We start from the raw sequence: 15,499 nt of genomic DNA on the forward strand, positions 1-15,499 counted from the left end.
ACCAATGTTCAGGCACATAGCAACTAAACGAGATAGATGCAAGTCGGCAATAAAGAGCTAAGCATTCACTGGCAACTGCCACACACAGCGAACATATAAAATAACAAGTTAATTCAGCAGGGTGTACAAACTACAGGGTCTCCAAAAAAGATTGCCGGGATTAACGGTGGTTGATTGGGGACGAATGACATGATTTAAATGTCAAATTGAAGGGAAAAGAACCAAGTATTTATTTTTTCATACTTTGATAACATTTGGGAAAATGTAATAAAATTCGGATTGCCATCAATTTCACATGAGCGAGCATAAAACTGGCAAAGTCTGCGGGTTTAATCTGATGTCTTAAGCGGCATTTTCCTAGCAACGCGGTTAAGCCAGTTAAACAGCTTACTTCGTGCTTCGCGGTTGCCGGTTAGAATTCATCTCTACCACTTCGACCATCAACATAAAATGGGGACACTTCAATCTCCAATCCATAACAGAACCCTATTTGATTGTCACGCAACACATTGGTAGATTTGTAGGAAAACACTTTTGTTAACCATGCTGATCCTGACCGCGCTACGTTCTTTAGCTTAACCGCGTACCACGCTGCGCGGTTACTGAAGTTGGAGAAAAACGCACATTTAACTGAATTTTGTAGGCACAAAGTCTTAACCTTTTATGGATAACATTTTGTTGTATCAATTTCGGTATATTTAACTGAAGACTTCATCGGGCAATCAATTTTTCAGGTGTCTGATGCATGGTTGTCGGATTTCTTTGACTTTGCCATAATTTGTTTTTGGCCAGCCATTAGAATGCCCTTTAAAACACTTACTGTGTCACAAAACAGGTTAAACCAGTAACGTATTACTTTATTATCGGGTGAACTTAAATTTAATTTAATTTAATAATCTATTTAAACTCTGTGAACCACACATCACACTGTGACTTCTGTTGCACACTAAACACAATGACGGTCTGCCACCGCACACATGTTTTACGCATGCCAAGGTCAACATTTCCTCCCTTGCTACACGGAAAACAGAACTTTGTTATTTCAACTCAAAATTAACCCTCCAAGTGTCCATAGTTTAGGCCTTAATGTCCACCTATTTTTGGCGCATTTGCAAGGTTTTATTAAAACGGATCTGAGAAGCTTAAAACAATGTTAATTCTAATGTTCTATATACCATTTTGTTTGGAAAATCATGGGCTTCAATATTATATATAAAACATAAGGAACATTTTTTCAAAAAAAAACTTTTTAGGTAAAAAAAATATAATTTCGAAAATTTTCAAAAAAAAAATAAGTTCGCGCTCAATGAAATTGTATAAATTATAGGCCTATAAATATTTGAAAATAGCCACTTTGTTCTAACTTTTATGAGGATTACAAATATATAATAATATAAGGAAGTATATTTGCAAATAAATAAGTTATGGGCAAAAAACTGATTTCAGTACATAGCGTTTAGCTAAGAATGCATAGCCTAACCATAGCTAGGAATCTGGCTGATAATTTACATCAATATCACTACCTACTTCTTCAGGATCATCAACCAGCACTTCAAAACCACTTAAATCTTCTTATAATGCACCACGTATATCACTACTTTTGATTTTTAACACTAAAACAATGATAAACGTAATAAAACACATCAGTCATCGGTCCGGGGGAACCTAGCTGTTTACAAATACACGCACGTCAGCTGTCTGCTACAATATTTTCGGAACTAAAATGAATAGCGCTTAGAGACAGACCTCTGGAGAAAGCTTAGAATATTACGGAAAGAACGATACCTAACTCGATCCAGTTCAATCCGATTCAGTCAGTCATAGAGCCTTCGCCGTAAACGATGTCTGCGTGTCGAAAAATCGACAAGTAACACTACACAAAGTGTGCTGCTTGTCGAATTTTCGTCAAGTAACACTGGGAGGGTTAACGTTTAAATAGTTTACTTATCTTGAATAGACCTCAAGCAATAACAGTTTAAAATCCCAGCAATCTTTTTTGTATACTCTGTATTTACAAGAGCAATCTAGAAAGTAACATACATTACTATTTTAACCTCTGTTCAGCAAATTTCTACTTAAAATGCACACCAGTCGTTGCCACTTGAGTAATGTTCACTTGAGTTGAGTATCACAGTAGACATAGCTTTGCGATGATGAATTTAAATTAAACCTCCATTGTTCAAAATGGAGTGGTGGCACAATCTTTTTTCGCTGCCACACTAGGCGAAACTTTTGTTTCTTTATAGATCAACATTAATCTTTGATTTATTAATTGATTATATTAATCTCGTATTTCTAAATCTTCGTAATTTTCAAAACTAAACATCATACCAATTTTGTCAAACTAATCCAATCATATTTGTCATCAAATGTAAACAATACACACATACATTCCACATGTTATTCAGTTACAGAGTACATGTTTAAAACACTGATTATACATTTTAAAGCAAAATAAGGGAGGCAAAACACCAACCAAACACAAAGGGAAAACATATAATTGGATTGTGCACTTGCTTTGAAATATAAAATATTTAAAAGATCAGTAATAGAAGGAGATAATTTCCAGAACACCAAAGCTACAATAAGAACCTATGCGAGAATCATTCAGAGATAGAAATCAGTGAAATAGAAGCAGAATAAGTAAAAATATCAACAAATACTACACAACACAGCTTGAGGATTGGCAGAACAATTATGGAGCTGGGCAAAATAAAAGGTATTATTATTACTCTTAAACTTATTTGACAATGTAGACAATCAGTGGTTCAAAAACTCACTACTTAATTCGGAGAATAAAAAAAATGTTTTAATTGAGACTTGATTAGAATTTCCAGCTAACCTGGTAGTACATAGGGATCTTAATAAAAAAGTGGTAAAAAAGTAAAAAAATTAATAAATCACATTTGAAATTAAATTCTTAAAAATTGAATATTGGCATACTAAAATAAAAATGGAGTAAATTCTTAAGTACTTAAAAGTTTCTCAAACTCGTATCCTTTTATATAATTTAAACAGGTCAAATCTCTTTCTACAGATAATTGCTAGATTAACAAAACTAATAAAGAAATGGTAACAAGCTAGTTCTTATTAATATATCAATAGCAACACGAACAAAACTTAACTTAAACATTAAGAAAAATCTCATAATCGCATTACTGTATTCTAAAAATTATTGTTTAAAAATCAGAAAAATAAAACTACATTTTGACTTAAAGTTTAGCAATTGCCCCCTGAACCACTCATGAATAAAAAGTTAACACCTAAATAAAAATTAGCTGAATAAATATTCTGCATAATTTAAAATATTGAACATTAGTTCATTTTTCAGTTAAATTTAAATTTAATGCTTACGTTTCAAAGACAACAGCGGAATAATTTTAAAATTGATTTGAATTTGAATGAAAATATTAGGTTCCATGATAAAAAAAATTAATGATTATTTTTTACCCAGCATCTAATTTAGTCTGATTCTGAACTTGTTCGGAAGAGCAGAAATGTTTTAGTGAAGAATATTTTTAGTAAAAGATATAGGGCCTAGTTTAATGATCTATATTAGGCTTATTTTAATGTAAATAATGGCAAATGTGCTCAAGGAATCAACCCAACACATACCCCTTTACTCAACCCTCCAAGAAGCAATTCTCGCACTTGTGGGTGCTGTTAGCAATTACAAATAGGCCTACTTATTTGTCTTTCAAAGTGAACAGAAGGGATTACAATTTAAAATATTTGACTAATGTAAATTTTACCTCTCAAATCGGATTCACTATACTAAACTGACCAAAAATCACTTGAAAACTATTTTATTGGAAAGCAAACAGCCTAGCTGGAAACAAAAAGTGCCAGGAAATTCTTGAAGGGATGTCCAAAAAGTGCCAATGGTTCCTGGTGATGTAAATGTATTGTATTTCGCATTGAGGGGAAGTTCAAGATCGAAAGCTTGCAAAACACCTTGGGCCAGAGGTGAGGACGCTTTTTCAACTACACTAAAAAATGATCCGTGAGTTGTAAAGTAAAAAAAATTAGACAATAATTCAAATTTATTGAGGATAAAAGTTTTGGGTTAGTATACAAAACCAATAAATATAACAACAAATAAAACAACATGTTGCTTTTTAGATTATGGTAACTAGCCAACGACAGAGCAGATAATGAAGTTACGATTAATTTGTATGTTTTTGTCAACTTTGAATGTTTACCTGAACAAATTAACAGCTGATCCAGAGGATCAAAACACAAATTGTTGGCCCATATTTGCAAAACACTATTTTGTTAATTGAGAACAAAAACAGCTGAACATTTTAGCCTGGTGAAAAGTAATATGATAATTATATCAACAAATTTGATTCTCATCAATTTATACAAGATTTCTATAAAAAAAAGTGTCTTAAATTTTGTGGACACTGAGAGGAAGACCCTAGACTCAACATCAGGTACAGAAATACAGTAAACTCTTGTTAATCCGACCGACTGGTAATCTGTACGTATAATGACTTGGAGGGTTGAGGATCACTTCCACCATTAGCACAGAGTGGTCAGAGTGGTGGAGGGGGTACCTTGCGTATTTTGCGTAACTTTAGCACCTCGGTCTCGTAGTACTTGAGCTGCTGTGTGACAAGCTGGTTCTGATTGTTGAGCCATGTCTCGTACGTCAGCTGAGCCCGTCTGTCCTCCTCGGTAGAGATCACATCTGGAGGGGGTGGTGGGGAGGGTAGAACCTGAGCGTTGAACAACGGCACTCGCAGACCTTCAAAGTAAAAACACCTTTTTTCAGTTGTGTTTTGTTAAAGTTAGGATTTATATACAAATTCAAGAAAAAGGAGTAAATGGGAGAACATATTACTCTAACAACTTTCATAATGAATACACGTAGCTAAAAATCTCATCATTATAAAGTTGTAGCTAGGTTTAGGAAAGATTATTGAGTTGAAGTGACCCTTTGAAAGAAAGTGCTGCTGTGGCCAGGAAGGACTTTTGCATTGGGTTTATCTGATCACACTGCTCAGTTATTGTTCGTAAAAAACAATAATATAGCTACTAAGAAGGAAATTATTTCAACTAGATTGTTAAGTTCTAAGAAAATAATTGAACATTTTTCTAATCTAAGTAAGGAGGACTGGTCTATGCGTTTGTCTTCGGTAGATAGTAATGAAACTTATAACAGTTTTTTCTCTGTATTCTATGATTTGTTTTTGCAATGTTTTCAAACTAGAACATTCACTTCAAATAAAAAGTCTAAATATGGGTGTGACTGGATGACAAAAGGATTAAAAATCTCAAGTAGGAATAAAAAAGAACTCCATAAAAAATCAAAGCAGACTTCTGACCCAAGTTTTCAAATGTACTATAGAAACTACAAAAAGATCTTTAAAAGACTTGTATTTGCAGGAAAAAAAGTATATCTTCAAAAATCAAGCATTCCAATAATATTGCAAAAACAACATGTGGCAAGTAGTTAGGAAAGAGACTGGATTTATCTCAGATGGTTTTCATTGTAATGAGTTGTTAATTGGTGACAATAACATTGTAAAGGGTCCAAGAGATATACCTGAGGTTTGTTTTTGTTTTTAATGACCATTTTAGTAATGTGGGGCAACAGTCTTCCATCGGGGGTTCAGTTCAGGATGCAATAAATTACATAAATACCGTAATGCAAAGGTACAAAGCTTAACTTTTTCATTTAGTCCAATCACAAAAATAGATATGATTAAGACCATAGCAAGCTTGTCGGCTAAACAGTCATCTGGGTGGGATGAAATCCCAGTTTAATTAATTAAAGAAATTAGTAGTATCATTTTGACTCCATTGGTGCACATCTGAAAAATTGTATTACATACTGGAGTTTATCCTGACAAACTAAAATTTTCCAACATTTTTCCAATTTATAAGAAGAACTGTAATTGAAGTTTAGATAACTATAGACCAGTAGCACTGCTTCCATCATTTACAAAAATGTTGGAGAAGATTATATTAAATCAAATGGTCACTCATTTAGAAAAGTATAATCTTATTAACAAAAAACAATTCGGTTTTAGACAGGGAAGATCAACCCAGATGGCAGTATTTGAGCTGGTGAGTGACTTGTTGAGGGCCTTGGATGAATCGCAGACAACATTTGGAGTTTTCTGTGATTTGTCCAATGCTTTTGATTGTGTCAGCCACGAACTGCTGCTAACCAAAATGAGTTATTATGGATTTAGAGGCATAGCACATGACCTGTTTGAATCTTATCTGACAAAACGATTCCAAAGAGTTAAAATGTTCGATGATGACAGAATTGCTCACTTCTCAACTTGGAGGGAGGTTGTCTGTGGGATGCCACAGGGATCTATTTTAGGACCAGTATTGTTTCTGTTGTACATTAATGATTTGCCAATAAACATTAATACTCCATTTTATCTTTTTGCAGACGACACTACAGCAATAATTATGGGTCAAAACAAACAAATACCAAAAGTAAAGCTTTTAAATACTCTCCAAGAAATATCTAACTGGCTATCCAAAAACTGTCTTAGTTTGAATTGCTCCAAAACAAAAATCTTAGCTTTTACTTCTAACAATAGAAACAAACAAATAAATGAGGAATTCCTCATGCCAAATGAAGAACTTTGTGAAAATTCCCTTAGTGTGAACTTTTTAGGTTTTACACTTCAGGACAACTTAAAATGGAATGATCAAATTCTGGCCATACAAAAAGAAACTTAATAAATCTCTTCATGCTATTAGAACTATAGCCAACATCTCAGATATAAAGACATGTCTTCAGGTTTATCATGGTTATTCTTTATCAATTGTTAGGTACAGCATCATCCTTTGGGGTGGAACATCAGTAATTGACAACATATTCAATTTACAGAAAGAGGCCATTCGAGCAATGTTTAAACTAAAACTTAGAAAATCATGTAAACAATATTTCAAAACTTCTAAACTATTAACTGTACCAGCTCTTTATATTTTCGAAGTTCTGAAATTCTTTAAAAAAACATCAACAATATTTTTCAAACAACAGTCTGGGGACTCAGGGTACAAGAAACACAGACACTCTGTGGTACCCTAAACATAGATTGTCTCTTTAGGAGATGGGTCCATATTACATGGCAATTAAACTGTTTAATCACCTTCCACCAGAGATAAAATATAAAAAAAACACAATAAAAAAAAAAAAACTGGAAACTCATCTAGTTGCAATATGTCCTTATAAAGTGGACGATTTTTTTTTAAATGAGCACATCTGTCTGAGTCAGGGGTTGTACTGTATATATTTTCATTTTTGTTAGACTATATCTTATCCATTATATTTGATTTTTTAATAATTAATTTACACTCTAGTTATAATTGACATGCCATCTGTTACATGAGCTATGCTCAAATTTGTAATGTTTTTATGGCAAACAAAGAGTTTGAGTTTTGAAGTTATTTATTATAGAAGAATAATTTTCTGGCCAACATTGGGCCTGAAAAAACTATATCTTCGTAAGTTGAAAATGCTGTCAGTGACAGTAAAATATTGTATTGTGTATACTGTAATTATTTTATCTTTCTTGTGCCAGTTTGGACTCTTTCCCATTCAGGTAAGCCTACTATCCTAAAAAGATTCTGAAAACCTAGGTTCTTGTGCTCTGTGTTACAGCCCAATATAACATTGTTATTCTTGTATTTTGATTATAAAGTTTTTACCACACATCTTTCAAATAGTAACTTTTATGCTGATGTGTTAGTAAGTTCATTAACAAATAATAAGTTTAGTTTTTATTGATGGAATATACATTTACTGTTAGAGTATTTATTCATATTTTAGTCTATAACTGTACTAATTTTTATTTAGAAAGCATTACCTTTAAAGAAAATAAAATGACGTGTCACTTGGCCTAAGCTTAATTTATTGTTTCATTCTTTTATGTACATAAAAAATATATATTTAACTCTGAATCATAACGAAAAATTGCATTATAAAAGTTTGTAACAAATTAACTTATTGTATGGCATTACATAAAATTCATGATATAAAAAAGCTCTGCTAGATAAAAAATCACAGGCTCACCTCCAAATGTTGGCGATGTATTTAATTAATGACCCACAATGGTGGTTCAGAGAACGTCCTCTATTAACTGGCTGCAATGTTAAAAAATTCATTATCTGTTTATAGTCAACAGGGATGCGTACCTGTTTCACCTGGGGGCGTGATTGGTGCTGGTGTTCTAGGAGGACCTTGCTGCCATTGAGGAGGCTGTGAAGGTGGTCGTGGAGGCATGTACCCTGGCCTCACCAACATGCCTTGAGCTGCAACAGAACATCCATACCTGAGAGTCTGTCTAAGGGTTGTTATTACAAGGGCTGTTTTTAAGTAAGGGCCGTTTTTGCTTACAGCTCCGTAGTTTGTGTGAGTGCCGCAACAAGGCAGCTCACTGTTTACTCATTGTGAACAGAATGGTGCCATTTGCAACTCCGTAGCCGACGTGCACGCTTTGTTGTTTTAAATTTTTTTTAATTATTGAATCTCTCTCCGCATGGAGATAAGGCTAGTGATATGTTTGTTGACTGCAAGAAACATATCAGCTGCAGACATTCATCGCCAGATGACTGAAGTATGGCCCTATTGGCGATGCATGTCGGCATCTTATATGTTTCTTATGGTCAAAGAACGGGAGATTAAAAAATTTAAAATTTTTGAAACACACTGTAAACATTAGCTACGAAGTTTCAAATGGCTCCATTCTGTTCATCATTGATGCCAGTAAACAGTGAGCCACCTCATTGCGGCATACATACAAACTACAGAACTGCAAAAACAGCCCTTACTTTAAAAACGACCCTCATATTAAGGTACACTTACGTTATCTATCATGGTTATTTATTAGGTTAATCTAAGTTATAACTCTGCGACCCTCTAGAACTAGCCTGAAGTAACGCACAGAACGGTTCTGAGTTGGAGCCTAGCGTCCTAGGATGTAAAGGTAGGGCAGTGTAGTATATTTTATGATTTTATGTATTCAATATTTGTAAAACAGCGTTTCTTGTAGGAAACCAGATTTGTATAAAATGTAAATGTGTGTTAGTGTGTGTGTACATCACACCATATCATGCCACGTCTGTGACGTCATATCAGGTGATTTTTAATAAATTCCCATTGGCTGCCGTGACCACACTATACCCGTGTATCTAACCACTACGTCAGTCTGTTCTAGTCCAGCAACCGTTACACCTCTATCCCGGTCCGTGCAGCCCGTGGTATTAACTAATATAGTAGTTTTTATTTTCACTAGTCCCGTCTCCTGTCAAGTTAAGACGTCGTCACAGTGGCGACGTCACAGGCAGGTTTACTTGACTTCCAAAAAACTAGATAAGGCCAATTCCTTTTACAAGATATTGTTTTAAAAATCATGCGATCATAGCTAAAACTCACATAGTCTACTGCCTAAAGGTTTTTCTGCTGAAATTTTTGAGGACATTACTCTTTTACCCGAGGATCCTTCTAAGAAATAGATTACTCAAACAATTCCGTTAGGATCCATGTGTATTTTAATATTCATTTTACAACACCTCACATGTTACTAATATCCCGTCTTGAGTGACTCACTTGGTATGGAATGTGGAGGGGAAGCCCCGACATTGGTAGCGGTGCCTAATACATCAGCCCTGAGTCGTTCAAAATCAGCATCACTGAGCAATGACTGCGGGGGTGTCGGGGCCGGAGGTTCTACCCCCGCCGTCCCCACAGTCACCCCGGCCTGCTGCTTCTCTTGTTCTCTCTTCTCTTGTTCCAGCAGGTCTTCGAGCAGCAGGGGCTGCTCCTAAAACAACATAGTTTCTCATATACTGCTAATGTTATTTGTAAAACTATGATAAAAAGAACAAGGATCGTAAAAAATAATAAAAAAAGTTCAATCGAGGTTGGGTTCAGAATCAATAGTTTTCCTACAGTTACCTAACAATGTACATATTCTCTCACTGATTTGAGAAAGCAAAGTAGCCAATTCGCTCATCAGTGAGACAATGTTAACATTGTCTCACTCTAATTACTTTGTCTCACTCCAGATTTGCAACGCAAAGGCACGAAATAGTGAGCGCGTAACATGCAGGCACCGTCGTATGCGCGCGAAATACGTTGGCAGCACTGTCTGTAAATCAGCTGGTCAGCTGTTGTACTGTTGTATTTGTCACTTCACATTAAATGTTATATTAAAAGTTCACTTCTGTGTAAAAATAGGTTATGTTTCTTCACAAATTTATTTGTTTTATGGTAACTGTAGGAAAAGTATAATGTGCAACTCGAGTTCAAAGTACAATTGCCTTACTCGCGAAACCATTCCTCACTCGCCTACGGCTCGTGAGTAAGGATTTCTCTCGAGTGAGTCAATTGCTCACTTTTCTCACTAGTTGCACAAATAACTATTTGTAGATACTGCTGCATCCAAGTGGGGAAGGTTTACTTATCCCTATTTCATCCACAAGCGAGACATTCAGCAAATGTTTTTACCTTACCCAAAAATGTTTAATATCAATATTTTACATTAAATTACCTCCCCTATACTTTGTTCACAAAATGTAGGCGGTTTTAGGGGAAGAAATCTATCCCCAGCACTTGTTTAGCCTACCATCAAAATAATAACTCAACAGCTGGTGGTTGCCAAAAACGTCAATCAGCTGCTACATATATATTATATAATAAGAAAAAAGTGGTGGGGGAACATCTTTTCAAACTGCCTAAATTTAGTGAACTAAGTATAATTGAGCACAGTAGGCCTATTTGTTTTGTAGTTTGTTAACATTATACTCAATAACTGTACTTCAAAAATAAACTCGCATATAACAAACTAAAAACACTTTTATTTTAACTTTGAAAGAAACTGTGGGAAAATGCCTAGAAACACTGTCTAATTTACATTTTACAGTAATACAAAAAATTATTATTGACTATCTGAAAGAGATATTTTTCAAAATATTATGAATAAACTGAAATGAACGTCATATATTTAATGGCTTCAATGGTTACCATTCTGGAAGAATATCAAATATTTCATGCCGAAATAGTCTCTAGATTACTGAATTTAGGCTAAAATTGTTAAGGAGCTATTATTGGAGCAAACTACAAATTCAAGTGGATAGTTTTGAAATTGTATTTGTAAAAAAGTAATTTTTACATTTTTATTGGGCACAATAAAAAAGTGTAAGACAGGATTTCAAAATATTTCTTGCAGTATTCAAGACCTATACAAACATGCTTCTCACAACCTATTGCCATACCCAACATATTAATGCTCCCCCTTTTATTTACAATGTTTAATTAACAGCTAAAAGCTATAAACACCAACAAAGTTATTGGAAAAAAATCATAGAAAAATTAAAGTTATTTGGTTCTAACATCCGTGGCAGAAAAATTATGACCAAATGAAAATCAAGAGATAATAAGTAAATGTTCATTCCGTAAATAGTAATTTAAATAATTCACAACATGAGGTTAAACACCAACGCCAAAGTAACAAATCACACGATTTCATAACAAAGTGCAGCCTTGTAATTTGTAGGTATCCAAAATCAACTAAGATCTGATTGAAGATTGATAACTTTAACATTGAATCACAACTGCCCAAAAACCTGTAAGAAATTTTGTTCACCTTAGTTCGTGCAACTAAATAAAATGCACAACTCATGAATTTTGAAGCTAAACTCCATGGTTCTGTTCTTAAAATATGTTTGTAGGTCAACTTTTAGAAAACCCCAAACTTATTAACAAAAGATGCAATAGTCCCATTTGTATTCTATGCAAGAAATTTATTTGCTTAACCCTAACTGTACTTTTTTTATATATAAAATAGTAAAAATTACATGACAAAATTATACTTAAATTAATTAACAGATCTCATACAGATCAGCAAAGATAACTTTCTTTACGTTTTTTTTTTATCGTAACACAAGAACACATTTACAGGTTCCAAAATTCAACGTAACATAAATTCAACCTACATATTCTTTAGAACAAACTCTTAAATAGGTTTGTTGTTGGTTGGGAGAGATCTGTTTCGTAAACAAATAACCGACAAATAAAATTGACATTTTTGTCTCATAAGGATAACACTGGAAATTTGTTTTATTATTTTTGTGCAAACTTTAAACATGTAGGATAAACCACCTAAAATTTCACGTCATGTTGTGTTGCAACTCATAAAATTCCATATATTTCATTTTAGAACATATTTCAAGTTATGGATTTTTAACAGTGATCTACCATTTGGAAAATAAATAATTTGTTTAAGTCGTTATTGGTGATAGTGAGTTAATGTTGTTTAAAGGTTTATTGTGGTCAGTTACCACCACAATGGTAAAATAAAATAATTCTACTATAGCTCGGCCGCTTAGAAAGCGACCTCCTCCAGCATTGGTTTAGCATTAGCGCGGAGGTCGTTTTCTAAGCGGCCGAACTATAAACTGTATTTTACTATTGTGATGGAAAATGTCTGCAATAAACCTTTAAACAAATAATTTGCTGTATATTACTTGTTTAATGTATGTTGTATACTCATACAATTTCGTCTATTTTTTCACTCTATTGTAAACTTTCAACATTTTAATGACAAAATAATTTTTTCAAAGTAGTTAACTAAAATATTCATTGTATCCATATTATTTATGGCAGGGGGAGGAAGGTAAGTGTAACAGACCTAGGTGTAAACTTCATTTCATCGTAGACCTGTTTTAGTGTGCTTGATAAAGCCATTGGAAATTCAACTGCAGGTCTGAAGGGAAAAGGAAGTTTTAGAGTAATATTGTTGTGTTTTAATACAACAATAACAGTTAACAGTTAAGTTGGTAGTGGACTGTATTCACCTGTATGTAGAAAAGAAATAATAGCGGATTGAAAAATTGAAGAACTGCTTTTACTGCTTTTAATGAAAGAAACCCATAGAACAAAAATACAGTACACTCACTCTTACATACAGTCCAGACGACTCGGGACCATGTTGACAGGTTTTTTTTCCAGTAAAACCGATGTCCCCTAAAACTACACTAACTTTTATGCACGAGAGTGTATAAGAAGAGATTACATGTTTATATTTTTTGAATGTAAGTGGTGGCTTCGTGGCTTTTCCAATCTCAAAATGGAATTTTATGAGTTATATATAACGCAATATTTTACTAAAATTTAGAGGATTATTGTATTTAGACATGTTATCACTGGTCTTAACTCTTTCCCACGAGAAGTTGTTTAAGTTTTTTCCACTTCCTGCCGATCCAGTCCGGTTGAACTCAGCGAGCACATAATAAAATAGAGAAGACATGGCGTTTAACCAAATGCACTGAAAGTGTGGCCAAATCCGCCATCTTGGTCCGTCCTACGGCCTGAATCCAAGACCCGCTAGCACAGTTCGCATTAAAAACCCCGCGATAAATACACGATCATAAACAACATAAATAGTTGACAAAAATTGCTGAAATTTTGCACACTTGTAGATATGATACTGAGGATAACGATGGTGTTAATATAAAATTATTAGTTATGATAGTAATTGATTTATAAATATGTTTAACACTTATGTAGTTAAATTTTTCAGATTCAGACATGAAAAAGTTGTATTGTGAGAAAATTTTTTATTTTTTGGTCAGAGAAATTTTGTCAGCGAGAAATTTGTGGATAAATAACCAAATTTAACTATCCGATTCATCAAAATGTTTTTTCGTGTTCGGTTTAAAAAAAAAATCAGGTACAAAAGGGGTCCATTGCCGCTGCTCCGCGCCACGCCCGCTGCCTCGCCGGCCCGTCGTCTATACATTTAGCGTGCAGTGTTTTAATGTTTTATTTATACTGTTGTGTACTGTCATATTGTATATATTAAATAATTTTCAAATATATTGTCTATGAAGAATTTTTAACCGTTTAGCACAGCTTTTTAATGATTAATTAGCTTTCAATATCATCCAAGATAAACTAAAGATAATCCTGTAAGTAAAAAAAAACTTCCCAAATATTTGTAAAATTACACTCAATTTATTGTCCCAGAAAAATTACAGTTTTTTTTAGGTGTTCCCTGACTTTATTTTTGTGAAGACTTTCGTGCTTTATTTTACAGTAGTAGCGAACTCAAACATTTAAATATTTTTGAGCAATCATTTTAATTACTAAAAAAAAAATTATTGTTGTCCATTTCATATCCTAAGAAATTTGTACTACCAAGACCGCACTACACTACAGGCCGGAGCTACCCCCTCCATTTCGGGCGCTACGTCACACAAGTCGCCGAACTGAGCCCGCCTCAGCAAGACACAACGTTGTGCGGCGCCAATATCCACGTGCTTTGTGTTGTTTTTGTTGTTGTATAATGAAGTTTATTGTATTTAGTCTACATGCCATTGTCGTGTTGTGTCAGGGGTCTCAATCCCGGGATCCCGGCCGATTTTCGATACCTAGAAATCCCAGGATTGGTGACTTTTAATCCCGGGATTAACGGGATCGCAGAGCCTATGTTTATATTTATTTTTTAGAATTTGGGGACTTTTACTTACGGAAAATAAATTAAAATACGTCCAATAACACTTGAAACACATATACTCTTTATTTTTAGGACAATACAGTAAATATATTATATGAAATGGTATAAGCAATGATCTATTTTGATTGGAAAATTAAATTATCATTAAACTCAATAGGCAAACGAATGTAAATATATGTTTCAGTTTTTAGATGATTTGGATTTTTCTTTCTGTAAATGTTATTACACTAGTTAGAACTTAATTACAGTAAGCCTATAAGTTATTTTGAGTTTTACTTTTGACTTTAAACGTAAACAACGCAATTCGTGTAGCAAATATAACATTGTAATCGGAAATTGAAGTATTATTTTCACTGAAGCCATAAAATATAAGCCATAAAATAAACACACCATTATAATTTCATTATAAAGTTTGCTTATATTTAGGGTCTATAAATTTATCTTCGTATTTGGTTATTAGTGTGGTGATTGTTTTTCAGTTTCATACACACGCTACTACATAGGCAGATGGTTTATTGTTTTACAGTATCTTTATTGTTTTATTGCTGTCAGTCAAAATAACATTTTTACGCTGCTACTCCTGATTCTTCCCATTTAATCTTTTCATCTTAGATATCTTTAATCTATATATTAGCATGACGTATAGGCTACGTGCGATTGCGGTTGCTCGGGATTTTTTTTATGTATTTATTATATTCTAGAGTGACATATCAACATTTATACACTGTAAATAAGAGAGACGGGTGATGAAAGTTCCGGCGAAATTCCACAATGTAACACTGGTAAGGCCAGTTTAAAACATTAAAGTACTCAACGAGGGGACTAATTTAAAATGGCTAAAAGTTTAAAAATCATAATATTGTATAATCCCGGGATTGATCCCGGGATCGGCTGAGACGAATCCCAAAATCCCGGGATTGTATTGAAGGAACGGGATTGAGACCCCTAGTTGTGTCCCAGGATGCAAAAGCAATATACTAAGAAGGACCCCTCAGTGCCAGTGTTCAGAT

The 15,499-nt window shown here is 33.9% G+C and overlaps 1 protein-coding gene across 5 annotated transcripts in view; it reads right to left on the reverse strand.

Annotated features, from left to right (window-relative positions):
* Positions 1-15,499, reverse strand: part of LOC128997724 (histone-lysine N-methyltransferase 2D-like) — a 145,342-nt gene that overhangs the window by 54,876 nt on the left and 74,967 nt on the right. For 4 of the 5 annotated variants that reach the window (XM_054423367.1, XM_054423364.1, XM_054423365.1 and 1 more), the window contains 3 exons: positions 9,581-9,794; positions 8,167-8,283; positions 4,560-4,750 (listed from right to left, as the gene is read on the reverse strand). In XM_054423367.1, the coding sequence (XP_054279342.1) occupies positions 4,560-4,750; positions 8,167-8,283; positions 9,581-9,794 (522 nt within the window). The remainder of the gene's footprint in view (positions 1-4,559; positions 4,751-8,166; positions 8,284-9,580; positions 9,795-15,499) is intronic. The other variant, XM_054423366.1, reaches the window with a different exon arrangement.

The sequence above is a fragment of the Macrosteles quadrilineatus genome, unplaced genomic scaffold, assembly GCF_028750875.1.
Source record: "Macrosteles quadrilineatus isolate MER2022 unplaced genomic scaffold, UCM_ALF_1.0 Scaffold_7__1_contigs__length_78375512, whole genome shotgun sequence".
NCBI classification, from domain to species: Eukaryota; Metazoa; Arthropoda; class Insecta; order Hemiptera; family Cicadellidae; genus Macrosteles; species Macrosteles quadrilineatus.